Source organism: Desmodus rotundus, chromosome 12, assembly GCF_022682495.2.
Source record: "Desmodus rotundus isolate HL8 chromosome 12, HLdesRot8A.1, whole genome shotgun sequence".
Lineage (NCBI taxonomy): Eukaryota > Metazoa > Chordata > Mammalia > Chiroptera > Phyllostomidae > Desmodus > Desmodus rotundus.
Window position 1 is genome coordinate 92490568 of NC_071398.1, and position 27471 is coordinate 92518038.

General features: G+C 41.9%; 1 protein-coding gene across 6 annotated transcripts in view; it reads right to left on the reverse strand.

Annotated features, from left to right (window-relative positions):
* Positions 1–248: 248 nt before the first annotated feature.
* The window catches only part of AXDND1 (axonemal dynein light chain domain containing 1), a 51361-nt gene continuing 24138 nt past the window's right edge, over positions 249–27471 (reverse strand). For 5 of the 6 annotated variants that reach the window (XM_045189137.2, XM_045189130.2, XM_045189158.2 and 2 more), the window contains 15 exons: positions 26845–26965; positions 24779–24880; positions 23532–23695; positions 22300–22375; positions 20246–20480; positions 18270–18471; positions 17206–17299; positions 14548–14747; positions 13643–13739; positions 9859–9969; positions 6685–6798; positions 5158–5262; positions 4404–4486; positions 3199–3464; positions 249–666 (listed from right to left, as the gene is read on the reverse strand). In XM_045189137.2, coding sequence (XP_045045072.2) covers positions 581–666; positions 3199–3464; positions 4404–4486; positions 5158–5262; positions 6685–6798; positions 9859–9969; positions 13643–13739; positions 14548–14747; positions 17206–17299; positions 18270–18471; positions 20246–20480; positions 22300–22375; positions 23532–23695; positions 24779–24880; positions 26845–26965 — 2056 coding nt within the window. In that variant the 3' untranslated portion in view covers positions 249–580. Of the gene's footprint in view, positions 667–3198; positions 3683–4403; positions 4487–5157; positions 5263–6684; positions 6799–9858; positions 9970–13642; positions 13740–14547; positions 14748–17205; positions 17300–18269; positions 18472–20245; positions 20481–22299; positions 22376–23531; positions 23696–24778; positions 24881–26844; positions 26966–27471 lie in introns of those variants that run through there. The other variant, XM_045189152.2, reaches the window with a different exon arrangement.

Sequence of the window (27471 nt, forward strand, 5' to 3'; positions counted from 1 at the left end):
CTTTGTGGGGTTATTGTGAAGACCAGATAAGAATGCCTGAAATCGTAAGAAATTTGAAAATGCTGCAGAAACCTAAGAGTAATATCAGGATCCTCTTTTAAATTGAAAAATAAAACTCATGGACATGGACAACGGTGAGGTGATTGCTGGGGGGAGGAGCATATCAGGGGACTAAATGGTAATGGAAAAACATAATAAAGATTATATAAAAAATAAAAAATAGTAATAAAATAAAATAGTGCTTTTTATTTACCATTCTTCTCCAGAGAGTGCAAAGTCTTCAAAACGTACTATTTTCTTGACAGAAACAGATATTTTCACAGACCTTGGTTAGAAAATCAATTAAAGAGGCTAGCAAACGTTTGCACAAGCTATTTTTAATCTGGGAAATAAGCTAATATGCTGACTGCCTACAGCCATCACTGTGAGTTTTAGAGAAAAGGTTCTTGGGTTGTATGCTGTGGCTTTTCTGTTAGCTGTTGCGAAGGGAGTGCCTCCAATCGAGCCACGAAGGTACCTCAACAGTGCAGAGGTATCCGGGGTGTGTTCGGGTAGGGGAGCCACAGTGTTGCCCAGCACCCTACGGGTGCTGCTTGGGCTTGGTCTTACTGGATTTACTCCGGGTTCTGGGTTTGCTGGTGAGAGAACCATCCTTGCGCTGTACCCCTGAGAAGACAAAAACAATTAGAATGTGGTAGTAACACTATCTCATATTTACTAAAGATGTTTTACTTTACAAAGCCTTTTTAAAATTCTGCTCAGCTTGAGTAACTGCTAAGCTACAAACAGGTTCTGTGCCCAAAAGTCGACTCTAACTTTGTTATTGGGATTCAGAATGCATTTCCCCAAAGTTTAAGTGAAGTCAGGGAGCCTGAGTTCTGGGTCCTGGAAAAGGGGACCATGTGGTCAAGGAGGGAAGAGAAAGAGGAAGAACATTTCCTCCTTCTAGCTTGTACACATCCTGAGCTTGGCAGAAAAAAGAAATTCAGATAAAGGGAGTGTCCAGAATCCGCCATGTCCAGCCCGGCACCCCTGTTCTGTCTCCTCCCTCTCTCCAGCCTTCTGCACCCTACACAAGCCCCACCCTCGGGATGGGTGCAGGAGGCCATCAGCCATCGAGCCTGCTACCCCTGGCTGCTCCACAACACCCAACTTTGCAATCTGAAGCCTTCTGACTGGCTGCTGCCCTCTCCATGCCGCACTTGGTCACCTTGCTCACACCCTCAGCTTGCTTTTGAGTGGCTCTCCCCACTCCTAACCATGGGCCTCACTGAGATCAGATTCGCCTTTGTAAGCACCTGATTCCCTTCTCCATTCACAGCTCAGAGCACCATGACTTGCTAGTTATTAAAAATATTGACATTCACCAGGCTCCGACCTCTACCTTCATCTTCCACTCCTTTACTGCGCAGCTCCCAGGAGAAGAGTGACCTCCCTGCACTAACTCGCACCCATGTGACATTGTACATGCCATGTGAGTGTCCCATTGCTCCAGAGGTGTCTGTGTTTTTAAAAGGAGCTGCCTGCTAACCCTCCCAAAATGAGTAACTTGGGATTTTCCAGAGAAAATGTTCCGGTCACCTGCCTCCATGGGGACTGCCCTGCATGGGAGATACTTCCCCTAAACAAGGCAGGGCTTCCCATCCTGCACTTTTGAGCCCCCAGACGATGGCTCCGATGGGTGTCCAGGTGGCAGGCGGGACACGGGGACTACGCGTTTGTCTAGGTTACTGTTTGTAGACTGGGGACTAACTGTGCATAGCTAGCCTCTGTCTGCGATCATGAAAAATGTTAAATTCTGGGTTTAACCTCATCCCCAAGACGTTTATGAAGATGGACAAAACCAAGGTCACTCACTCTATATTGAGGTGACCTCTTCGGTTTAACACATAGGCCTTCTGTATGGTTTGCAAATTTATTTTTCAGTCATCGAGAAAAAGTTCAGTTTTCAAAGTATTGGGATAAAATTGCTTGACAATATAAGAAGATGGTTGTTTTTTAACGTTTGAAGCTTATCTGACGCATATTAAAGCCTAAAGCTAAAGGACAGACCCATTAGGAATAATCGACATTCTACCAGCTCAGAGTTAACAGGAGAGAAATGGGCCCAGACTCTCCCCCAAACTGTGTTGACACGCAGTACCTGGGGCTGGAGACGGCCAGGCACTGGCTACCTTACGGCTGTCGCTGGGGACACGGGTGCAGTAGCGTCCCAGTCCGACCCCTGTACCAGCAGCTGTCCTGGGAACAGCCCGCTGGTTGAAGATGACAGCCAAAATAAAAACAGTCTCCAATACTGGGGATGTTGAGAACTGCTTGAGGGAATATTATAGCACCGATTAGAGGCAAGAAAATAATTAAATGCCTTTTCCTGGAGAATGAAGGAGATTGCTCCCATCACAGAAAATCCAACAAGTACCAAAAAATAAGGGCAAAAATTCCCCGTAAAATTCCATCAACCAGTGACGATGTCTGTCAATATTTGGGCATATTTACTTCCGGCCTTTTTTTCTAGCTTTAAAAAATACTATCATATCTAATTTCTTGCATTTGATATTTTAACACAAGAATTTCCCATGTCATTATAAACTCCTCAAAACACCACTTTAATAATTGTATAATATTCAGGTATATTAATGTAGCATAACTTATTTAATCTTTCTTCCATGATTGGATAGGTATTCTTCTATTTTTGCCTAGTATATAAAATGATACACTGAACATTTGTGTGCATTAATTTTTTCCCCCCATATTTAGGATTATAGATTCTCAAAGGTTAAATTATTAGGTCAAAATATTTGTCTGCTTTTAAGGCATGTCCCACACACACTCTCCAGTTATTTTTGGAAAGGGTTATATCTGTCTGTGCACCCACAAGTTTTCTGTAAAACCACCTACTTTGCTCCTTCTGACCAGCACTGTATTCTTTTGTTTTCAACAATCTTTGCCAGTTTTATAAGTCAAAATTTTATCTCAAGGTAGTTTACGAGTCTACAAGTGTTAGTCATTTCGTTTTCTTTTTTGTGAGGTGTCTGAATAAGATAGTTAAGCGGTTACATGAATGGGCAAGTCTGTGAGAAGTACGAACGAGAAAATCAACACTAAATTTATCGATACTCTTCTAAAATATCTGTGACCCAATCAGGCTTTCTTTCATAAGTACAACTTAAATGAAGCAAATGAGAAAGAAAGCCTCACCTTTCTTCAGAGGTTTTGAGGAACTTTCTGCTGGCCTGATTTCTTCGTCGTCTTCTCCTTCTTCGTCTTCTTCGTGTTCTTCCTCTTCTCCTTCTCTTTCTCCTTCATTTTCTTCCTCTTCTCCTCCTTCAGTCTCCTTCTCCTTAGACTTCAATGCTTTCTCCAGTTCTTTCTCCAGTTCTTTATTCCTTATAAGGGTGTAATGAAGTTTCTCATTTACATGATCAAACTTCTCCTCTGCTCGTCTGGCTCGGTTTGCAACCTCTCTGATGTGGACAAAGTCCAGAGAAACACAACGAAATGGAAAGGTTGGAAAAGGCGTCAGTCATTTAGAAAAACTCCTTGTCTAAAACAGGCAGCGGGGTGAGATGAAGGCATCTGATGACGGAGGGTGCGAATCAGGGAAGTAGCAGTGGCATCACTGATTAGCCTAGCACTGGGGGCCGGAGCTACGCTGGATGGTAATGGCAGAGTGGCAGTCACGCTGTGATTTAAGAACATGTGTATCATGTCTTAGTGAGATCCGACTTTTGGGTATTTGGAATTTTCTGTCAATAGCCAAAGAACCCCTCTTCAGAAGTTAATTTCTGCTTCTCTTCATTGATGAGATTCGACAAACTAAAGCCAATAGTATTCCCCTTCATTAAAAAAAAAAAAATCCAAAGCAAAAGTACCCAGAAACACAGTGTCTTTTTTTTTTTCATTCCCTTCTTTTACAGAACCTTTGAAAACAGACTCTACACTCCAGAAAGCCAGTCTGAGAAGCACTTCTTAACAACCACAGCACAAGTCTACAGGGCCACGCCTCCGCCTTGCGGTCCTCGGCCGTCTTAACCATATCGCTCCTCCTACTTTTTGGGTTATGTAACATTCTTTCTTGCACACAGTGGTTTCTCCCTGTCCCACCTATTTATCTAGTTCGTCTCTTAGAAACATGCTGAAGTGGATGACGTCTAATATCCTATCCCCCCCGCCCAGCCACACACACACTTTGACCTCCTCCATCTCCGCTGTGGGTGGGGACAGATGTTGCTATGACAGCAGTGTAGTTCACTGGCTCTGGCAGGAGATTTGGAAATACCCATCCCACCAGTGAGGGCGAAGGAAGCAGGAGAACCAATGGTCAGCCAAGCAGTGTGCATTTCTCAGCCAAACCTGCTGGCCAGCGTCTCCTTCTTCTTGCCATTGTAGCACCTCAGACTTACGTTAGCTTCTCCTGCGTGTGCTCAATTATCGCCATCGCTTCAAGATACTTTGGGGCCAATGAACCTTGATTAGCTGCCTTTTTCTGACAAAGGAAATATGTGCAGTGAATAAACTGGGAGCCCCAACAATTAATACTCTACTTCTTCAGGATGTTCTGGACCAAGCCTCCCAGAGTATTTTTGCCTAGTCAATAGTATCTGTATTTAACAGTAGATAATTAAGCCCGCTCTTAACAACAAAAAAGAACAGGGATTTCCTGTGGCCAATAGCACACCACTTCCAAATTACTCATGCTGCGAGTGGTCACAGATTTGATTAGAGTTGTAAAGAAGCAGAGAAAACAGTATCGACAGAAAGAAATAGGGCAGGAAGAAGAGGCTAAGAAAACAAATAGAAGGGTAAACATGTTTATCTAATAAATCAAGTATCAAGGAAAGTATGTACATTTATCTTAATACTTGATTTCACTAAGCACACAACGCTACAAAACCCAATATGACCTTTCAGTTCAACAGGGGACTTTACAGATATCGAGGCAGTAAAAATATGGGGGGGGGGGGGGGAAACCCTCTAATATGGTCCTAGAACTTTCTGTGGAGGAATTTCAATTCTGTTTTCCTATTGAGTTTCCATAGCCACCGTCTAAAGGTTTCCAATTTCCCAATAATTCCATGGTTCAGGCATGTGCTTATCACAGCTGTCAATAGAATCTGCTGAATTAATATATTTACAAATTGGGTTTCAGCTACATACCCAGGAAGATAATATATCTGTTTCAAATAGAGGCTTGGAATGGACATTTTCATCTTCTCCGATGAATCGAATGAGTTTTTCAGTCTCCGTAGACGTGGAAGGTCTCTAGGGCACAGGAATACCAAGGACCCGTCAGTGAGCGGGCGGGTGGCATGGTGGTGTGGCGAGCTGCCTGGCCCCATGTCTGAAGTTTTCATTTTCCATTTGCTTTAATTATTTAACGAACGTTTTAGGAAGACTCCCAGAAAACACTGTGCGATAAATTAGTGTGGATGGGGAAGCAGGGACAAGGGGGGATACCTGTGAGAAAAGCAAGGCGGATTTCTCCGAGACCTCCAGGACTCACAGTACAGTCAGAGAGAAAGGCCGTAAAATAATCGTGGGATACGTGATTACTGTTAGCACAGAGGTGTGTTCCAAGAGCTGTGTGTGCCCAGAAAAGGGCCCTCCATTCTGCCCAGACACTCGGGGAAGTTCTACAGAGAAAATGATCTTTGAAAGCTGAACACGAGTTTGCGGATAGAGAGGAAATGGACTGACCTAAGGCCACAGGCGGAGGAAAAGAGGTGATGCATTACAGATTTCAGAGGTATGACAGAATTTAGTGACCAAATAATGTTTTATACTTATTTTGTGCTTTCTATAGGCAAGCACTGTGCCATCAGTGAAACGGAAAATGCGGGTCCAGAGAGGCGTGGGTGTGGTACAGCACTCTTGTCCTGCTGGCCTGCGTGGGCGGGGCATAGAGGACCTAGGTCAGAATCGGGGGTCATGCCAGTCACATTCAAACTATTCACAGAGAGGAAACATCAGGGAAGTAGATTAAGACAGTATAAAGAGCGTTAGGTGATCAGGATGAGTTCTGAAAGCCAAAGACAGTATTCGCTGCGGGAACTAACAAGGGCTCTTCGCCAGACTTCTCTGGGTTGGAATGTTGGTTCTGCTACTTACAGTTATGTGATTTTAGGTGAGACAGTCAACCATTCTGATCGTGCGTTTTCCTTTCTATAAGACGGGGGAGCTAATAAGGTCACATGTGTGGGGCATATAGCTCATGGTAGGCACTCGGTAATTGGTCATTATCATTGTATTTTTGTTATTGTGCCAATTGCCCCAGGAAAAGTTATTACTAACAATGCCCCAACAAGGGTGAAGAAAGGGTAAGAAAACGAGAGAGAGGGAGATGGGCCTGGGAGGAGGGAGGAAAGGCAGCTCAGAAGGAGAGCTGAAGAAGTGGAGACATAGAGTTTGCACTACTGTTGAAAGAGTCGGGTGGTGAAGAGACAGAGCAACAGCATCCAGGTGAGAGGTGGATTATGTAGGTAATAGGAGCGTAGCTGTGAATGAGCCTAATGGAAATGGCTGGATTTAGACAGGAAAAAGGGCACTCCTTAGAAAATTAAGAGGTAAGTGTGTCTATAGATATGGTTAAATCCAAAAGAAGTTAAAGAGTTTACTCCAGATGATCTATTTTTATTTTCAGTACATATGTAAGTTCTTTAAAAAGATAGAACTATATAATCTTACTTCTGCTTTCTCTTCTTCCAGTCCTTTCTCAAATTTTTTATCTTCCTTACTTTCTTTTTCATCCTCTTCAAAACATATGTCTGTTTCAGGCTCAGTGAATTCTTTTACAATGTCCTATGAGATAAAATAATGTTATAATTATAGCTAAGTGTATATAAATATTTTAGGGCTATATTACCAATTATTTATTCAAAAATACTTAAGGGTACTGAGAACCAAGATGGCGGCGTAGGTAGACACACTGCGCCTCCTCGCACAACCAGAACTGACAGAGAATCGAACAGCAAGGGGGACCAACACCAAGGAAACAGAAAATAATCATTCATCCAGACTGGTAGGAGGGGCGGAGACGGCACTGGGGTGGAGAGGACTCGCGTGGCTGTGGCGGGACTGAGATTGGCGGAGTGTGGGACAAATGGCGCAGGCAGTCCGAGCACTAGCAGACCCTGCGGTCCCACATTTGCACAGATAAACCCAGAGGGCCGGACTCAGAGTGGCAGAGAGTGGGGCAGGCAGAGTGGCGGATAGCACATTGCGGCACCACATTCGCCCACAGATAAACCAGACGAACGGCGGGCAGAGAAGCAGACCGCTGCACAACCCAGGGCTCCAGCTCGGGGAAATAAAGCCTCAAACCTCTGATTGAAAGCGCCCCTGGGGGTTGGGGCGGCAGGAGAGACTCCCAGCCTCACAGGAGAGGTTGTTGGAGAGACCCACAGGGGCCTAGAGTGTGCACAGGCCCACTTACTCGGGAACCAGCACCAGAGGGGCCCAGTTTGATTGTGGGTAGCGGAGTGAAAGACTGAAATCCGGAGGAGAGTGAAGCGGGCGCCATTGCTCCCTCTCGGCCCCGCCCCCACGTACAGCATCACAGCGCAGCGACCAGCATTACCCCGCCCTGGTGAACACCTAAGGCTCCGCCCCTTAAAGTAACAGACACGCCAAGACAAACAAACAAAAAAAATGGCCCAAATGACAGAACACTTCAAAGCTCCAGAAAAAATACAACTAAGCGACGAAGAGATAGCCAACCTATCGGATGCACAGTTCAAAGCACTGGTTATCAATATGCTCACAGACTTGGTTGAATCTATTCGAAAAACAGATGAAAAAATGAAGCCTATGCTAACAGAAACAAAGGAAAATGTACAGGGAACCAATAGTGATGAGAAGGAAACTGGGACTCAAATCAATGGTATGGACCAGAAGGAAGAAACAAACATTCAACCAGAAAAGAATGAAGAAACAAGAACTTGGAAAAATGAGGAGAGGCTTAGGAACCTCCAGGACACCTTGAAACGTTCCAACATCCGAATTATAGGGGTGCCAGAAGGAGAAGAGGAAGAACAAAAAATTGAAAACTTATTTGAACAAATAATGGAGAACTTCCCCAATCTGGCAAAGGAAATAGACTTCTGGGAAGTCCAGGAAGCTCAGAGAGTCCCAAAGAAGCTGGACCCAAGGAGGAACACAACAAGACACATCATAATTACATTACCCAAGATTAAACGCAAGGACCTACGTCCAAGATTACTATATCCAGCAAAGCTATCATTTAGAATGGAAGGGAGGATAAAGTGCTTCTCAGATAAGGTCAAGTTGAAAAGGCTCATCATCACCAAGCCCTTATTATATGAAATGTTAAAGGGAGTTACCTAAGAAAAAGATCAAAAATAGGAACAGTAAAAATGACACCAAACTCACAGTTATTAACGACCACACATAAAACAAAAACGAGAGCAAACTAGGCAAACAACTAGAACATGAGGGTTGTCAATAAGGGAGTGGGAGGGGGAGAGGGGGGTAAAGATACAGAGAATAAGTAGCATAGATGATAGGTGGAAAATAGACAGGGGGAGGGTAAAAATAGTGTAGGAAATGTAGAAGCCAAAGAACTTACAAGTATGACCCATGGACATGAACTATGGGGGGGGAATGTGGGAGGGAGGGGGGTGGGCAGGATGGAGTGGAGTGGGGGGGGAAATGGGACAACTGTAATAGCATAATCAATAAATATATTAAAAAAAAAATCTCAAAAAAAAAAAAAAAAATACTTAAGGGTACTAATCCTCCAACAGAGCCCTGTGCTAGTGATAAGGATACAAAGGTTAATAAGAATGGTCCCTGAAGAAGTTTACAACTTAGTGAACAAGAAAATGCTCCAAATACGTACAGTCAACTAGTAGAAATACCTCATTTTGACCTGGTAGTGGGTGGGGGTAAGAGAGAGGCTTGCTCAGGCAGGTTTCCTGAAGAAGATAATGCCTGAGTTTCCTCTTGAAGGGAGAGTAGAAGAAAAACAGGAGGGACAAGGGAGAGGACACTGTAGGCACGCGACTGGCTCTGAGAACGGAAGGACTGTGTTCAACAGGACGGGAACAGAGAGACCAGAGCACAGCGTGGCACGTCGGGGAGACTGGATTTTATCCTGAAGGCAGTGAGAGATCAATACATTGATTGATATGTTTTACATTTTAAACAATCAGTCTAGCAACAGGAAAGTAGATTTAAAGAGGAGGAAGAAGATTGGGGGAGAGAAAGAGAGGGAGGGAGGAAGAGAAGAACAGGGAGAAAAGAGAAAGATAAGAGGAGGCAAAGAACAACACAGGGTTGTAGGAGTGAAGAGCATAAGGGTTCAAGAGATATTCGGGAGGCAACTCTTAATGACTGATTGATTGATTTGATGGATGGACATGGGATGGCTAGGAAAACAGAGCATCTGGAATGATATCTGGTTTATGGCTAAGGGCACTACATAGATGATAATGAGATTCACAGGGATAATAAACAAAGTTGGATAAGCAGGTTTGGGAAGATAGATGAGTTTAGACTAGACTATATGAGTTTGAGGTGCCCCTAAGACATCCGAGTGGAAATATCTGGTAAGTAGCAGAGTATCTGAAGTTCAGATGGAGGGATCCGGGTTAAAGCCAAGAAGGTGAATTACATCACCAAAGAACAACTTGTGAAGCGATTAGAGGGCGAGGCCTTAGGACAGAAGCCTAATCACTCTGGGGACTAGAGTAGAAAGAGGAACCTGCAGAGGAGGACCGAAGTTGCCTGGGACGTAAGAGAGGACTCCAGGGACACTCACTGGGAAATGTCGCTGACCCCTTATCTGTTAAAACACAGAAAGAACTTGACTAATGACCAGTGCTGGCACATGGCCAATACCTCTTCTTCAAGTAGGTGTGCCTTTTCTTCGTATGTCAATAACTTGATTTGTTTGCCTTTCATCTGACAAAGGAGGTGAGAGCATGTGGTGATCCACTCATAACATTCTCTCTGGGAAGAGATAAAAAGATCACTACTAAGCAGAAAAAATCAGATTACACCAGCTCGTTTACTCACTCCTGTTGAGGAACTGCTGAATACAACCCCTCCAAGTATAACTCCATTCAATTAACATTGTATCACTTTAGTTCACAGGTATGTGCAGGAGCGATTCCTGTGAATATAGACCTAAAACCCTACATAATGGGACAAGGCGTAGTTAAGTGTCACAAAATCAGATGCAGAGACATAGCTGGATTCACTGCGGGCACATGGTCTGCCCCAACAAATATGCAGCTGGCCAGGTCAACTATGATTGCTTAACCTGACAATAAAAGTAGCAACACTTAACATGGCACTTAATTATGTGTTAGACTTTCCTAAGCATTGTGCATGTATTAACTCATTTGATCCTCAGTATGAATTATGTCCTATTATTTGTAAGGTATAATTGAAATAACGGTATACTAGTTTCAGGTGTACGGTATAATTAATCAATATTTATATATATTACCAAGTGATCACCATAATAAATCCGGTTAACATTTCTCACCATAGTTACAAAATTTATTGTCTTGTGATGAGAACTGAGATATATACTATTATTATCCTCATTTTTTTACATGAAAAAGTTAAGGAAGAGAACAGTTGAGTACCTTGCTCAAGGTCCTATATGTATTTAAACATGGACCTGGGATTCTGACCCAGGCGGCCTGGGCTCTCAACCCCTACAAAAATATTACCCCGCCCCCAACTGAGTAAATGAATAGATGTGAAGCAGTGACTTAGAAAAGGTGCTCACTCTGTACCTACTGGTGTACAGAACGGTCTTCAGCACCAAAGTGAATAGTAAAACTACATTTACTTTACCAACATCTCCTAACAGCTAAGATCTGGCTTCAGTGTTTAAAAGCTTCCTTATTAGCAAGTAAAAGCAGTGGGAACTCGTAAACTACCTCCTGGAGAGGCGGGGAGATCTGGTCACTTTAACCATCAAAAAACTGTACTGTGTAGTGAACTAATGACCCACCATAGGTCCCTAACATCAATCATAAAAAGCAGTAATAGGTCTTATATTTTTCTCATTATTAGACTTATTTTGACTTCTGGAATTATTATGAAATTTCAGGACTAAAAGGTTTTAGAAATCAAACCTGAACCCTAGCGCTGTAGACAAGAAAACAGAATCTAAAGGGGAAGTCAGCTTGCCACAGCTCTGTGCGCGTCCTTAACCAGTTTAAGTTCTAAAGGGTTAGGGTGATGTCTTGTCACAGGGAGGGTTGAACAAGGAGTGTGAAAGTGATGGCTTCCAGTCTTAAATTCACTTAACTAGCTGTGACTTCTTGAGTAAAGTCTGAATAGTCTTCGTCTGTTAAAAACAGATGAGGTGGTTGGTTTACTCCAGGGGACCCCTATGTAAAAACCATCTTGGGGAGGGGAGCCCTAATTTATAGCATTTGCTAATCCCCACGGTTACTCTCACCAGGGCAAGTTCAATGACACTCATCAGCTCACACATTGTTGCTGGATGTGGAGCTGGTCAGGGGTGTGCACAGTCAGCCCTGTGAGCCATTGTGGTCTACCACACCACTGTCCCTGAGGACCCTTCCAGCTACAACATTTGCTGCACACAGTATTTAACTGTCTATATTGTACCTAGAATAAAACATTAGTTAGTTCTGAAAATAGTAATGATATTTTTGAAATTTTATTTCTCCACAGTTAATTCGTCGTTCATGAGAAACTTCTGCGGTTGTACTTGCACTTGTCAAAAAGATCCTAGTCGTTTTCTTATAAACTTCTAAGGCATTGAAAATACAGTCAGAAGACTTCTGATGGGAGACAAAATCAGTAGGAGTTTTCTTTGGTAAAATTTCACAGTAATCTACAGAGTCACGCAAGTTTTCTTTCAAAACCTTCAGCATTACCTTTGACCAGCTGTAGACCAAGATAGCTTGATTGCTAATCAATGCATGTAGATCTCCGTCCATCAGTAATCTTATTTGATGCCAATAAAGTCCGATTCAGGGCTGTGTTAATAAATGCTTCCGGTGGGAAGTACAAGCACTACAGTTCATGTCTGGGATGAAGGAGGATTTAAGAAGCAAAGGACAGTCCTGCAGGTTAAGCCTATTGTAGCAGATCAAAAGCTGGAGGAAGAGAAGACAGTAGGAGATGTGGCATTTTATAGGGTGCCAGTGGTGAGACTGGGGTGGTAATATAGTTAAAGGAGCCATCATCCCCAGGTTCCCCCAAAAGGTGGGAAAGCTGGGACTTCCCTGAGTTTACCTGCTATAACACTGCAAGAGGCAGGTCGCCAGTACTCCTCTTCAAAGTCACCTTTGGGGGAGCCAAGTCCCCAAACTGGCAACAGTACTTAGGTGACATAAGAAGGTTACTGCAGCCCAAGGTGAATGGCAGGGCCTTAATGAATTACTCAGGCCAGAGATGGAAAAGAATAGCGTGGAGGGAATCAGCAGCAGCCGGAAGTCAGTGTGAAGGTCTCCAAGCGAGAAGTCCTCTCTTTTCCATCACGGTGGGTAGTTTTTTGGTATCGAGAGGAGGTGTTTCCTTCCCATTTGTCCTCAGCACTGTCGGGGGTTGGTCAATGTGTGTCTTTTTGCCAGTCTTGGCCTGCTGAAGGTTATCTCAGAGATCCTTCAAAGTAGCTGTCATTTACACAGATTGTGACCAAACTCCAGGGCACCAGTGACTCTAATTCTAGGTGCCTGGAACCGTGTAGAGGGGCCACCTAAAGCACTTGAAGAAAGTCACCTATCTGTTTACTGGGGGCTAAGTTTCCAGGTCGTGAAGAGCTTGTTTATGGTGCGGAGGTCCTAGTCTACTCTCGGTGGGTGCCAGGACTCTGACTTACTGTTTCCAAGCCTCAAATGAAGCCTTAATGGCAAGCAATTCCTGTTCCCCAGTGGAGAAGTCGATGTGCAGAGACCAGCTTCTTGCAGAAACAGGAACAGGAGCAAGGATCTCTAGAACTGAATCCTCTTGGAAAACGGCCTCCAGGATTGAAGCTCCAATGTGTGAGGTCAGACTGAATCCACATAAGCCAGGGTCAGGTGAGAGGCAAATAGGGTCACGAGTTACTGGACTACCTCAGTGGTGGGGGGGCACTAGACAGACCCCAAGGCTTTTTGAAGAAGTAATTTAGGCAGTTGCGGTGGAAGACTTGAGTAAAAACTGTTGGTAAGTGATCAAACTCCGAAAGATTCTTACTTAAGGGTCCTCCCACTCCAGAATCCTGTTCAGCACCACGCAACTCTCGTTTATTGCAAAGGAACCCCCCAAAATATTAGATGGTGGGAAACCATCATTAACGTTATCCAAATAGCCATCTATTAGGTTGGCAAAATGTTCTTCCTCAAATGCTAGAATGTGACTGGGGCAGCACAAGCCATGTGCATCCCGGTTTACCCACATTCAGCAAGGCCCCTCTGGAGACTCGCCTTCCACTCTTCACTTTGCGGGGCAGGGATGAAGCCACAGGAGTCCTGGAGTCTGATGTCGTCAAGACTGTTGTCCTAAAGAGGTTGTCCGGGAGATCAGGGGAAGATGGAAGCAGTCAAGGATGGGGATGCATGTGAAATTCAGAAAACCCTAGCGAAGGGGGAACTAGACTAAAATGTCTGCTCCAAACAAAACAAAAGTGAGGGGAAGACAGAGTGATTACCTTCATCATCCTTAGGTCGTGAAGTTCCTTAGTAGGATGTTTTTGTAAGTTGCTGGTTATGCTCAGAGCCATGGCTGTTACCATCCCTTTGCAGCAACTGGGGGGAAGCACACACATACACGGCACGGCCTGTTATTGCTGGCTCCTCTCCTCAGTGTTTTTGGTCCAGATACAGGGCAAGTGTCCCCTAGCCGTGAAGCTACTGACTCACCCGAGAGCACAGACTGTCTCTCGGTTTCTCGCAGTTGCCCTCCCTTCCCCTCCCTCTCACTCTTGACCGTTGGTAACATTAAACGGATATGAAAGGGGAAGGGGCTAGACTATAAAAGCTACTTCCCAGATTTGAAGGAATCATAGTGACGGTGTGCTTACTAGTTTAATAATTTACATTTTTTCACACCTCACCTTTATTTGGTGAGAATCCTCTAGCTTTCCAGATATAAGGGATTTTTATCTTTTGGGGTTTTTTTAAAGAGATGTTTTGGTCGGTGTTTAATGAAATAGATAAAAGTATGCATTCTGTTTTGCATGAAATTTACACGGGAAACAACAAGCTTCTTCACAAATGCCCCTGGCCTGTGCGAAAGTGCAAGACGTTTCTTACTTATTCAAGTTAAGTGGGTCTTTTTTCGTTTTTTAACTAATTCACACTCCCACATCCATACATACTGCCCATCCTGGCCGCACTAACATTGTTTCCAAAAGATGCTAAAGCCATTGGGAAAATGCCAAAATCTCACATTCCACTGGGCAGTGCCAATGAGGGTTTTAACACCAAACTAGTACTTCTTTCAAGGTTTTAAAACAATTCCTTATTGCTGCTCCTTGACTGTCCTCCTCCCCTCTGCTTTATGTCACAAATTTATCTGCAAAGGGGCGGGAGTACAAACACCGAATAGTGTTACCTGTTCAAATAACGGGAGTACTTGGACAACTTTTTTGCCAGGGCGACCGCGTCCAGCTCCAAGGTTGCAACGCGTATGTCGTGTTTCTCGGCTCTTGTCTCCTCCAGCCCTGGGAGAGCGTCCTGGTCGGGAAAGTCAGGTACCATCACTATCAGCAAACACACCATCCACTGGATCATAGATATGTGCAACTCATCCATCTGTCAAAAAGTAGCCGTAACACAAATGGCCCATGTTAAGTAAGTTGAACAGCAAAAAACCAGGCCAAACTTAAAACTGGAAATGATCGTACCTATGCCTAATTGTCAACACTAATATTTATTCTTAATGAAATTAAGTCATCACTGCTTGTCTGGTATAACTATATATATATATATATCTATATTTTTTTTCCCCCTTCTCACTCTACTACACTAACTCGTCTTAGCTTGGTCAAGGGTATTACAGCCACGGTTCCCAAATTGTACACCAAGGGATCCTAGGGCTCCACAGTGAATTCTCAAGGATGCCATGAGATTTTAAATTCTTTTTTTTTAATACTCACCCAGGGACATTTTTATTGATTTGAGAGAGAGAGAGAGAGAAACACTGAGTGCTTGCCTCCTGTACGTGCCCCAACCAGGGATGGAACCTGCAACCTTTTGATGTGTGGGCCGGAGCTCCAACCAACTGAGCTACCCGACCAGGAAGGGATTTTAAACTCTTAAGGGAAATACAGCACATGTCAGACACAGCATGAAGCTGATATAATTCACAGCCTCAACATTAGATGCACTATACCACTTTTGATGACACCACATCTGTGCAAAGCTGGCTTTATGGGTGGTCGTGCGGCAAAAACAAGTTCCGTGTGAAAAATCTAGGTGAAACAGGAAATGAGGATGGCAACACCCCATCTGATTTCCAGGTTAGAGAAGTTATACAGGGCCCACGTCCACACATCCCTTAGTGATTTTGATTGAAGAAAAAAAAGGGTTTTTTTCCCCAATGTTTATATATGTACAAAGGTAAACTAAGACATTAAATTTTTCAAAGTTTATTTTGGCAAGCAACAATTCCGATTAAGCAATGCGAAGACTGAAAAATTGTTGGAGGAGCTCTGTGAGCAGGGATAGGGCCGAGATTTTTATAGAGAAGATGCTGAAGTAAAGCAATTATTTAATTGTCTGTAGTTATTTAAACATTTGCCTTATTTGGAAACATTTAGTTATTTGGCTGTTATGATAATTATTCTTGGGGTTCATTTTTGCATATTTGGGAAAGTCCAGTTGACTGCTTATGATCAGAGCTTCTGGAGTTTCTTTTTCATGGACACAACCGCACTGACTCTGGCCTTGGTTTGCCTACATGGGCCACCAGAGGCTGTGGAGCGACCTCACTCCAGTGGCTTCTGTGTTTTAACTATTTTAACATTTCTTGCTTTTTCCAAAGAGTTACTAAGTCATTAGAACATGAATACTTAGTAAGTTGTTTGAACCAACCTACTTAATAAACTGAGCTGGGTGGCATTTCTTTCAGCTGAGGAGTACAACAATGCTGGGGCATAAAGGGCACCGCGAAGAGAGAAAGTTCAGGAACCTCTGGATCAGGGCGTCTGCTCAGGCAGGGCACCCGAAATAAAATGCAACAATCTTTGTGAACTGCAGACGTCAAACACACCATTCGCTTCGAACGCCCAGCCCCATTCTCTGTTTGGTGAGTTCCTAAGTGTTCTTCTAGGCCTACGTATGATCTGCTCTGAGGTCCCTTTCCTATGTTTCTATAGTGCCTCGTACATTTCTCTATTTTAATTGTTTGCACATCTGGAATGCTCATCCTTGCTTCATTCAACAAGTATTTGCTGAGTCCCACTGTGACAGGCACTCTGCTCCCCTTTTTAAATTAATGTAGATGGTCTTTCAAATCACAGAAATTTCTCCCCATCCTGGATCCATATTTCCAGTCTTAACGTATTTGCTCCTCAACTCTTAGTGTCTTTATATGTATTTACAACGTGCTCACGGGCTGTGATATAAAGGAATGCTGCATAAGTAGTAATCCTGTATCACTGATGAACTCTGCCTTTCAAATTCCTAAGGTAAGCAATATTCGAATGAATTAAATTCACTTGATCACATTAAGTCTACTTATAAGATATTTTTCCTGTGTGGAGTTAGATCATAAGTAAGACCAGGAGGTGAGAGTAAATGTAATAAACGGAGTCATCCTTCGCGAGGTATTTCACGTCGTGCTGGTTACCAAGTCCATGGGCACCGCCATGCAGAACTGCAGAGCGGCTCCCTTTGCTCAACAAGCACAGACCAACAGCGTTCTGCCATCTTGTCTTCCCCCCAGTTACGTGCTTCTGTCACCCCTTCAGCCAGTCCAGGCCACCAACATAAATCCTTAAAATGGCCACATCCCGATGAAGGGGAAAAATGTCAATATACCAAGGAAAGAGCAAAGATAATAATTAGAACTCAAACATTCTGAGTCATCTCTGAAACGTCATTCCACAGGCAGGAGCATTTTGCATTCAAATCATTTAGTAATTATCCAAGTTTCCGTTTTTGCCCTCCCAATCTCCTGCTTTAATTGCGTAGGTACGACCTGGTTTTTCCTTAAAGAAAACTCCCAGCCAGGACAAAATTAACCGCACAAATTCCTCCTAGTACATACGTGGCGCTGAAGTTCGATGTTACCATTGTTAATCTCGTTGCCTATCTTCAGATGCCATTGTTGAATCATGTTAAATATATGTGTTTCAAGTACCCTGAAGGAAAAATTACGTAAAATAAACATAAATGACTTACTTAGACTATTAAAGTAACTATAGTTAAACGAAAGGGTTTTCTGTAGGTGGGCCTAGTAAACTGAGTGCTGACACCTGTTGGAGAACTCGGGCACGGTGAATGAAAGCCTTGGTGTTTCTGGCATATTGGCTAACCCACTGATGTGGCCTTCCTAACACCAACAGCGACTGGGCGTGATGCTCTTTGGACAATGTAGGTCTTGCTTTCAGGGTTAGCTCTCTACTATAAAAACTCATACTTACACATTTTATATTCATTTCTAACCAGGGAGAACAGGAAGTGAGGAGAATGAATTTCTAAATTCTCTCAAGAGATCAGCTTCCACCATGGCAGTGTGAGGAGCACAGCTGCCCCCTCCCCACTGGTAACAATTGAAGGGAGGGAGGAAGGGAGGGAGGAGGGAGGGAGGGAAGGAAGGGAGGGAGGGAGGGAGGGAGGAGGAAGAAAGGAAGGAAGGGGGAGGGAGGGAGAGAGGAAAGAGAGAGAGAAGGAAAGAAACAGAGAGAGAAAGAGAGGGAGGGAGGGAAGGAGGGAGGAAGGGAGGGAAGGAGGGAGGGAGGAAGAAAACATTGAAAGCCTCTGGAAATGGTCCTAAGAACAAATAGTAAATGCAGAAATATCTATTCAAGACCATCTGTGAAGATTCAGTAAGAAAGGCAAGAGTTTATAGTATCTGAACCAAGGCTACGCCCTCTCTTCCCCTTCCCAGCTCAGTGAGGCAGGAACTCCACTGTGGACTCCTGCAGTCCACGGGCCCAGGGCTCTGCACCCTCCAACTCCCAGTCAGATGGCTGTCTTCCTGGGAGGAACAGGGCTTCAAGGTTTCCCGTCTGAGCCCAGCTATCTGTTGCTGAGGCTAGGTACTGGGAAAATGCAGTTGAGAAGTGGAGATTCCCTTCTTCTGCCCAGCAGAGAGCTCTGGGAACTTACGAGCCAGTATCTGTGTCTAAGCTCTCTGGAACGGTACCAATGGTGTTTAACAATGTATCCAAATGAGTTTTCATTTCATTAATTTTTTCATCAAGTCCTTTCCATTCTTCAGGAAACATTTCAGGACACTCCATGAAGCTTTCCAACTTGAAACAACAGAAGTCTACAGAACTAATCAAACTTGCAAAAAGTCTAGAGATACCTAAAAAAAAAGTGAGGAAAGCATTACTTGTTAGAAGTATTTGTAAGTCTACTATTTCAATAATAAGTCATAAAAACTAGTGGGCACGGGCATATCTTTTTTCACCTTCTTATTATCCTACAGGTTGCTTAGAAGAACATCTTGGAAAGAGGTTTGTTCCTAAATGAATATTTAGTGAACAAACACCGTGTAATCGGTGCTTTTCTGGCTGATGGATTATTTCTTTGATCAGAGCTGATACTCTAAGTTTCCTGTCTTCTCAGCAGAGAACCAAATGTGTTAAACCTACAAACGATGAACTACAGTTTTCTGTCAAAGGCAGGAAGTTATTGGGTCTTTCTGTTGAGACCCAATGATGATGAACAAGTTCTTCATGATTATAGGTTAGTTCATAAGAGAAACGAGAACCCACTTCTTGAATTATTTTTTAAGTCCCAGTTCAGGTTTTCACGGAGTTTACAGTTTTAATCTGAGCCAGGATCAAATATGGAGCCCAATCTTTGCCCTGGCGATCATGGCAAAATAGCCTCTCTATCCCTTTGTCTTATCTCACTCGCAAAATCAGAAATAAAAATGCTCCCATCTAACAGATACAGAAAAGGAAATACTTTAATAGCAAACTTTTTCTTACATTTGACAAAAACATTTTCACTGCCTCATCAGTAAACTTTGATCTCTTGGGAGTATTCAAAGTGATTATCATTTGAACTTCTCATTATTCTAAACCACTTACTAACTCATTTTTCTCTGCCCACTGCATGCATATTCTCATGGACGGGTATTGCCATCTTATCTAGCCCTATACCACTGCTGCTCCAGATAATTCAGGGTGTGTTTTCCCATCCCGCGTGGTTTGATGCCGAACAACAGCGGCAGTGAATGCATAGGGGTTGCTGAAACCCTTCACTGAGAAGGACTGATTCTTAGGTAACATATGACACGGTGACAAAAGTGCTTTGATGGATTGTTAATATCTCTCATGGGTTTCGGAGGGTGAATTTTCCACTTCTCTCATGGCAAAGTGGGATGTTTGGTAACTCAACTGGGGAAATAAAATTGAAGTTCAAAGTCTTCCAAAGAGTAGAAGCCCTGGAAAACGCACCCGGCTTTCACCTGGGACGCCCGAATCCCTGAGAGGCGACACCTTAGAAATGAGGGCGGACCAGAAAAAGACCAGCCCTCGCACAGTCTGAGGCCACACTTCATTTCAGCTCAGTGCCTGTTTGGAGGAAAAGTATCTGTCCCCTACCCTAAGTAACCTGCCAGAATAAAAAACAAAATCATTCTTTTGAAATATAGCACCATGCAGAATCTTAAATTGTCTCTAGAATTTCTCACACACAATGTCTAACATTAATCAAAAACACCCAGGAAATGAAAAGAATTGACTCAAAACCAAGACAAAATACAGACAACAAAACAAAACTTAGTACACCTAAAACTAAGATAATACTATATGTCAACTGTAATAGAAAAAATGGGGAAAAGACCTATAAAACAACCAGATATCACCCAATTATCTGAAACTGACTGTAGAGATGGTTGCGCACATCTGTGCAAACACCGAAAATCATCAAATTGTTCACTTTAAATAGATGAATTGTATTGTATGTGAATTATATCTCAATAAGTGATGCTCAATGGTTTATTTTGCTGTATTTCTAAAACTATATTCATGTGTTATCTTGATTTTAAATGTTAATTGTGTTGAAAATAATTACTATTAAAATCCTTTATGTCAAGCAATCTAATTATTATTGGTTTTTTTTCTTACCATTTTCCCCATTTATTCTTAATTCAAATTCTTTGTAGAGTCTCTCTGTGCTTTTCACGATTTCCTCCATCTGTTGATGCTCCGGTGGCATCTCTCCCTCCATACTTATGTGGCGACGGAATATCCCAAAGCCAATATCTGTCCAGTTTTCCTGTAAGTATTTGATGATCTTGAGAGAATCATATTTTGACACTAGAAAATCCCCAGTAAACTTGTCTCTATCATCACTCAGTATCTAGAGAATGAAAAGGGAGTAAAGAAATCAGCACATTATCCACTAATGATTTTATCAGCGTCGACCCAGATCTGTATTTCAATTATTTTGGAGTTAAACACCTTATTATTATTTGTTTATATCATCTCTTCATACACCATACATTTTATTTTCAAAATTAAAGTGAATTTAAATTAAGTTGATACCCAATAAGATAATCCATAGTTTACCAGGATGAAAATAATTATATTACATACTCTACAGGTAAAAAGTTGGTGATAGTCAATTAAGCCCCAGGGAGCTGAGCACGTTTAATTTGTATATGCTTTGGTAAGGGTATAGTACATCTACTTACACGGTCCCCACTAGACTGGGGAAGCTCCTAGAATGGAATGGTTGTATTTTATTCATGTGTTATTTCTCTGCCTAACCCCAACACATGGCACATCAATAAACATTTATAGAAGAAACACAGGACAATTTACATACAAAGTTTGCCATTATACGTGACTCAGACAATGGAACCAAATCACCTATGCTCCAATAGGAGTGGCCAGCACAGGGGAGCCATGCACCAAGGAGTTGGGGGGACAAGGACTCAAATTCTGATCCAGCCACTTGCCATTTATAGATGACTTAGGCAGGTCCCTGAACATGGCTGAGCTTCAGTTTCCCCACCTGTGACATGGGGACCATAACACCAGCATCGAGTGGCTGCCACAAAGAGTATGTAACGTATGGGAAGCACACTTAGCCTAACAGAGAAGATGTTTAATGAATGAGAGTTATTATTATTCCTGCTAAGCAAAGAAGCATCATTTATTTCAATTTTACCGAAGCCATGTCAAAATCGCCAGGTAAACAGTCAGAAAAAGTCATAAACGAGCCATACTGTGTATAGGACAACAAACATCAATTCTGGGAATATTCTGCTCAAGTCAATCCAGAAGAAAAGACGATGGCTCCCTGGGACCTGGGTGAGATTTCACCAGGTCCTACATTTGATACTCACTTTGGAGGGATTTCACTGCCCATTTTCCTTTATCAGACCACCATAACATAACAGTAATTTGATCAATAAAACTTATTTTCATAGCTCAGACACTTTTAAAAGATGTTATTAATAAACAAGATATGGTATAATACATACAGTGGAATGTTATTCAGCCTTGACAAGGAAGGAAATGTTGACACATGGAAATAAGCCTGTCACAAAAGGCCGACTCTAAATGGCTCCACTATGTGAGGTGCCTAGAGAGGGCGGACGCAGCAAGCAGAGTGCTGGCCGCCAGGGGCTGGGGGGGCGGAAAGGGGTGTCAGTGTTTGACAGGCAGAGTTTCAGCTCAGGGCTGAGAGTCTGGGACATGGACGGTGGTGATGGACGCACACCAGTGAAAGGGACCGAATGCCACTGAATGGCACACTTAAAACGATTAGAATGGTAAATTCTATGTTATGTATATTTTACCACAATTTTTTCAAAAGATGTTACTGATTTTAAAAGCCCAATTTGTCCTTAAGACAAAAGCCAGGTATAGGAGAGGCACAAATGTTACTATGTCTGACAATCTGAGGACAGATTCACAATGACATTCCCTATCACCCAAGTATCTTTTCCTTTTTTTTTTTTTCTGGCAGCCTCACTTTACTTGACCCAAAAATCTAAATTAGAACTGAAAATAAAATATTTAAGCATATTGTGAAAACCCCTGTAGTCTTGCTGTTTTCCTCGTCTCTCATAAAACTCAGTACAGACTTTTCAAACGTTGAGAAGCGACTCAGCTGGAGGTGAGCTGTGGCAAGTGCTTTGATTACCATGCTGTTTATTAGTAAGTCTTACCTTCAGCCACTGCTGGAAGTGTGGAATAACTGGTTCAAATATATTTTCTTTTTTAAGGGATAAAATGTCTTTTCCACTGAAAGAAGGAAAAAGACAAAGAGCAGGGTCTCAGAACTGGGTATAAAGAAAGCAAATTGCAAATCCATATGCTGTATGACAACATTATGTTTTTCCCTAATGATTTTCAAGCCTGCCTTCCAGGTTCGGCCCCTTTTCCAGTAGACAGTCATCTTTAAATTCACAAATAAAAATATACATCCAGACTCTATCAGGCCTGAGTAACCAGGTCACGGGGTCAAGGCCATAACAGAATTGAAAGGGTAATCTCCGGGTCTTCAGCATCTGACACTAGATCGCCACGAGAATAATTCCTGTTGAAACAGCTGTCAAAACAATATATGAATAGAAAGGAAGCTTCATGAATAATTAAGGTCAGGAGCCCCAACTTCTGGAAAGAACGTTTCCCTTAATATCTCTGAAGTCTCATGAGAAGGAAGCTCCTGATAGAGAAGTTCCTAAAGAGAAGGGAGAAGAGAACCATTGCCATCCGTGCCGAGAGTCACCAAACGGGAGTGGCAGAGGCAACCAGCCTGGCTGTGTACCCGCTTCAGCTTCCGGAACTTCCACACCTGCCACCTGGGAAGCCTCTTAGAGGATATGAGAACCTTAAACCACTGTTCTCAGCTTGAAATGGAAACGGTACCTGCATGTGTTGAGTGCAGCCTGCGTTCAGAGGATACATTCCCACAAAACTTGGCTGTGGCTTGGCCCTTCGGCCTAGATTCACCTACTTTCCAGACAGCCACCGTCAGATTTCTCTATTCCATGGTATGAGAGCCAATCAAAACCAAGCTGCTTAAAACTGCCACCCATTGATTCCACTCCTCTGCACATGCACTCTGCTACCGAATTTGCAGGTAGATCCAGATATTCAAGTTTGCCCAAAGTAACGAGGGGGGAAAAGAAGAACAACAAAGAGTTGGACTTTAAATAGAGGTAGCAGTAGGAGGATGGAGAGATGAGGGTGGGCTACCAAGATGATCAGCACTGGAGGCTGTAAGACCGTTCACGCTCCTACGAGGAGTGCACCCTGTAAGGGTGCCTGGTTACCTTGCCAAAATGAATGCCAGAGCGGTCACAAGGTAAAAGAGACAAGAGAGGGAGGACGAAGTGAACTGAGTTACCGGACGTGACAAAGCATAAGCAGAAAAGCAAGATTCTTGGAGGCTCACATCTTATTTCTGAAGAACTGCTGCCATTTGATAAGGCCGTCCTTAATATCTCGCAGTTTCTCCCTTGTAGACTCTTCACTTTCTTCCACCTCCTGTCTAAATTTACTCACTAAGGTTTTCCAGTTCTGTGTCAACTTCTGCAACAACACAAGGTCTGAAGTGTCCTAGATAAAATGCATGGAATCAAACCACTTATTCATTTATTCATGTAACACATAGTCACCAGACACACCAGGCCATTATTAATGTTGTAATACTACAAACATCCATAGGAAATGGATTAAAAATTTAAAAAGATACTCCTCTTTCCCAATATCATCAGTGACACTACTACACAGTCCCACTAGTGATAGTTTTCCATGGCACAAATTACTAGAGACAACATTTTTTTCCTTTGCAACAGAGCCTAATTTCCCCACAAAACTTTCATGGGAGGCAGTGTAGCACATCGGGAAGATCTGAAATTTCAAAGCCAAACAGAGCCAAATGTGAATTCTAGACATTTAACTGCCTGTGTACCCTTGGGGAATGTTATTTAATGCATTTGAGATTCATTTTTCTTGACCATAAAGATATATATATATATCTCCTAGGATTGTCATAAGAATTAAATTAAGAATTAAATGAGCCCTGGCTGGAGTGACTCAGTGGGTTGCTTGAGTGCTGGCCTGCGAACCAAAGGATCGCCCGTTCGATTCCCAGTCAGGGCACATGCCTGGGTTTTGGGCCAGGTCCCCAGTAGGGGGCATGCAAGAGGCAATCACACATTGATGTTTCTCTCCCTCTCTTTCTCCTTCCCTCCCTCTCTCTAAAAATAAATAAATAAAATCTTTAACAAAATTTTAAAAAAGAATTAAATGAAATGACTAGGGCAAATAATTTGACTCTAGAAACACTAAATGCCACTTTCCTCCTTTGCAACCTACTGGATTTTCCCATTAAATTGCATAAAATACATTGACGGTATAGCTATTTCAATAAACACAGCTACTTACAAATTTTTAGTTTAAACACTAACAGAATAACACTATAAATAACATTTGCAGTGTTATTAACTTAGACAAATTGCTTAAATTGCCTTAATTAGGATAGAAGACAGATAAAAAGAAGAGCCTTTCTTCACCTTTCCTTAGATTTTTCATTCCGCCCACAATAAAGCACACATATAAAACTATATTTAAAATCTAATCTATAAATTTAGCGAAGGCTTCTTATAGTCTCCAAAACTTAAGTGAGCTGAGGGTTACCTTGCTTGACAGCAGTATGATGAAATGCTTAGCATATTTACTCCAGCCTTTTTCGTTGAGGTAAAGCCTTTTAGCCAATATGACTCTATTTCTTTCAATTACCTATTTTAAAAAAAGGGTTAAAATTAAGAACCTAAATCATTAACAAACCACTGTAATTACCTTTGGCTGTAATTTACTATACCCAAACCATTGTCCCATCAATTTTTCAATGAATCATTAACTCAGTCACAATTTCTTATCTCAATCATGAACTAATGTGTGTCACAAATTCGTGTTTTCTAAAACCACTGAACTGAAACCAAACTGAAGTATAGTATGTAGCAAAGGTTCTCACACAATTTGGTCTCAGAAACCCTTAACACTCTTAAAAATGAGAACTTCAAAAGCTTTTGTGTATATGATTATATCTATTGATATTTACTGTATTGGAAATTAAAATTGAAATTTAAAATCTACACTTAATTCACTTAAACATAACGTTAATATACATGTATGTTAACATAAATACTATTTTTATGAAAAAATAATTTTATGCCCTGGCTGGTGTAGTTCAGTGTATTGAGCACGGGCTGTGAACCAAAGGGTCGCCAGTTTGATTCCCAGTCAGAGCACATGCCTGGGTTGTGGGCCAGGTCCCCAGTAGGGGGTGCGCGAGAGGCAACCACACATTGATGTTTCTCTTCCTTTTTCTCTTTCCCTTCCCCTCTCTCTAAAAATAAATAAATCTTAAAAAAAAAGATGTTCCATTTATTAAAAATTAATAAAATTATTTTAAAAAAGAAAAGAAAAAAGAACATTATTTTTCCAAACAAAGAAAAAATTAGTGAAAAGAGCATCATGGTTTTACATTTTTACAAATCTCTTTAATATCTGCCTGAAGAGAATAGAGTTGAATTCTCATATTTGCTTCTGCATTGATTCTGTTGCAATATCCCATATCATGTAACTTCAAAATATATCCACTGTACACTCATGTGAAAATGAGAGTGAAAAAGGCAAATATTATCTTAGTACTACGAGGAAACTAGTCTGACCTCATGAAAAGGTCTCAGAGAACCCCTGGATTGAGAACCACTGACATACTGAATCAGTAATACAGTCATTCAACGTGCAGACAGCTGTAAACAAAAGAAATGAAGTCCTTATTTTCAGGGAGGTGACATGCTAGCTGTCATTTCCTGTTGGAAGGGACTTTAGGGATAATCTACCTAACACAAAGCCCCAACAATATACAGTATTCTTTCTTAGAACCCTCCACCAGGGGCCAGTTCTCCGCTGTTTAAATCCTTCTAGATCGAGGAACTCACTTGTCTTCTTTAATTCCCTTAGTGAACATGCCTAGCTCTGAGATTTGTTTCTTACATTATGTATTTACTGTCATGATTATTTCCTCTGGACGTGTCCCTTCTAAAATGCTGGATCAGGACTGAACACCATGTCCTAGATGAGGTCTGACCATTCCAGAGGAAAATGGGACAAAAGTCTGAATCCGTGCCAGGTCTTCATTTGCTATTGATACTCTAGGTCCAAGATGTGAGAATAGGCAACCAAACAGGAAACATTTAGACAACAAAATATTGCGGGACTGTGCTATTTGTCTAAAGCATTACTATAATGGCCCACAGGCTGCCATATTTCAATTCGTTTGGCATCCTGAATACAAAAGTAATGGAACCAAAGTGAGGTACACAGTGATCCTAATACGGTTACACTATGTGAAAAAACAGGAACCACTTTTCCTAGTTTATTACCAGTATAAATTAAAGCCAAAATTTTAACATGTTCACAAACAACAGAAAAAGTATCTTGCTCATACCTCCTAAGTTCGGTTGGGAAAAAAAAAAAAAAAAAAAAAAGAGCCCTTAACTAGGCAATAGCCGGGTATGCAATAATGAAGAAACGAACAAAATGTAACCTTCCCTTTCCAAGATCCATAATACCTACACTATTCATCAATTAAACATGCATCTTCATTTTTTAACTTTTTGTCTAAGTGAAATTTGCAAAAGGAAACTTTATCCAGACTACAAAGAAGTTTGAGTTATGATTCCCGATGAACCAACCTTTAGCGCCAATTCATACGTGGCTGAGCTCCAGACATCTCTTTCTGCCATTAACTGTTTAATATCGCCCTCCATCCTTCCTCTCTGTAATGTATACAAGTCATGGTATTCTTCCACAATTCTGAAAGAAAAATTAAGAAACAGCTATGTAGGCCTTTTTTAAAGGAGAACTTCGTTTTTTAAAAAGGCAAGTTGTTCCTTTAAGATGGATCATAAGGTAATTATGGTAAAATTGCTGGACATATTAATAACACTAATCTATAGCAGAAATAGAAGGAAAAGATTTGCATTTCATTTATAAATCTTATAAAAGTCTTAAGTAAAAAGTTCAATATATTGTTCCCTGCTCAAAATACTTTCATTCATACTCTTCTATTAAGACTTTTCACAACATGGCATTCTAGTAGTATAACAACACTATATCTGATGGAAAATTCAGAATACAAGTAGCAATAATACAGCAGTGTTACTTTTATTTCTCACAGAATTAGGATTCTTTACCAAAGGCACAAAGCCCAACTGTTGTGAACCACTATATTTTTAAAGTACATATAATTAGTATAAGATTTAAACAAATGTTCTACCAACAAACCAAAAGCTTAGTATAATTAAGTACCTTTTTCTTAA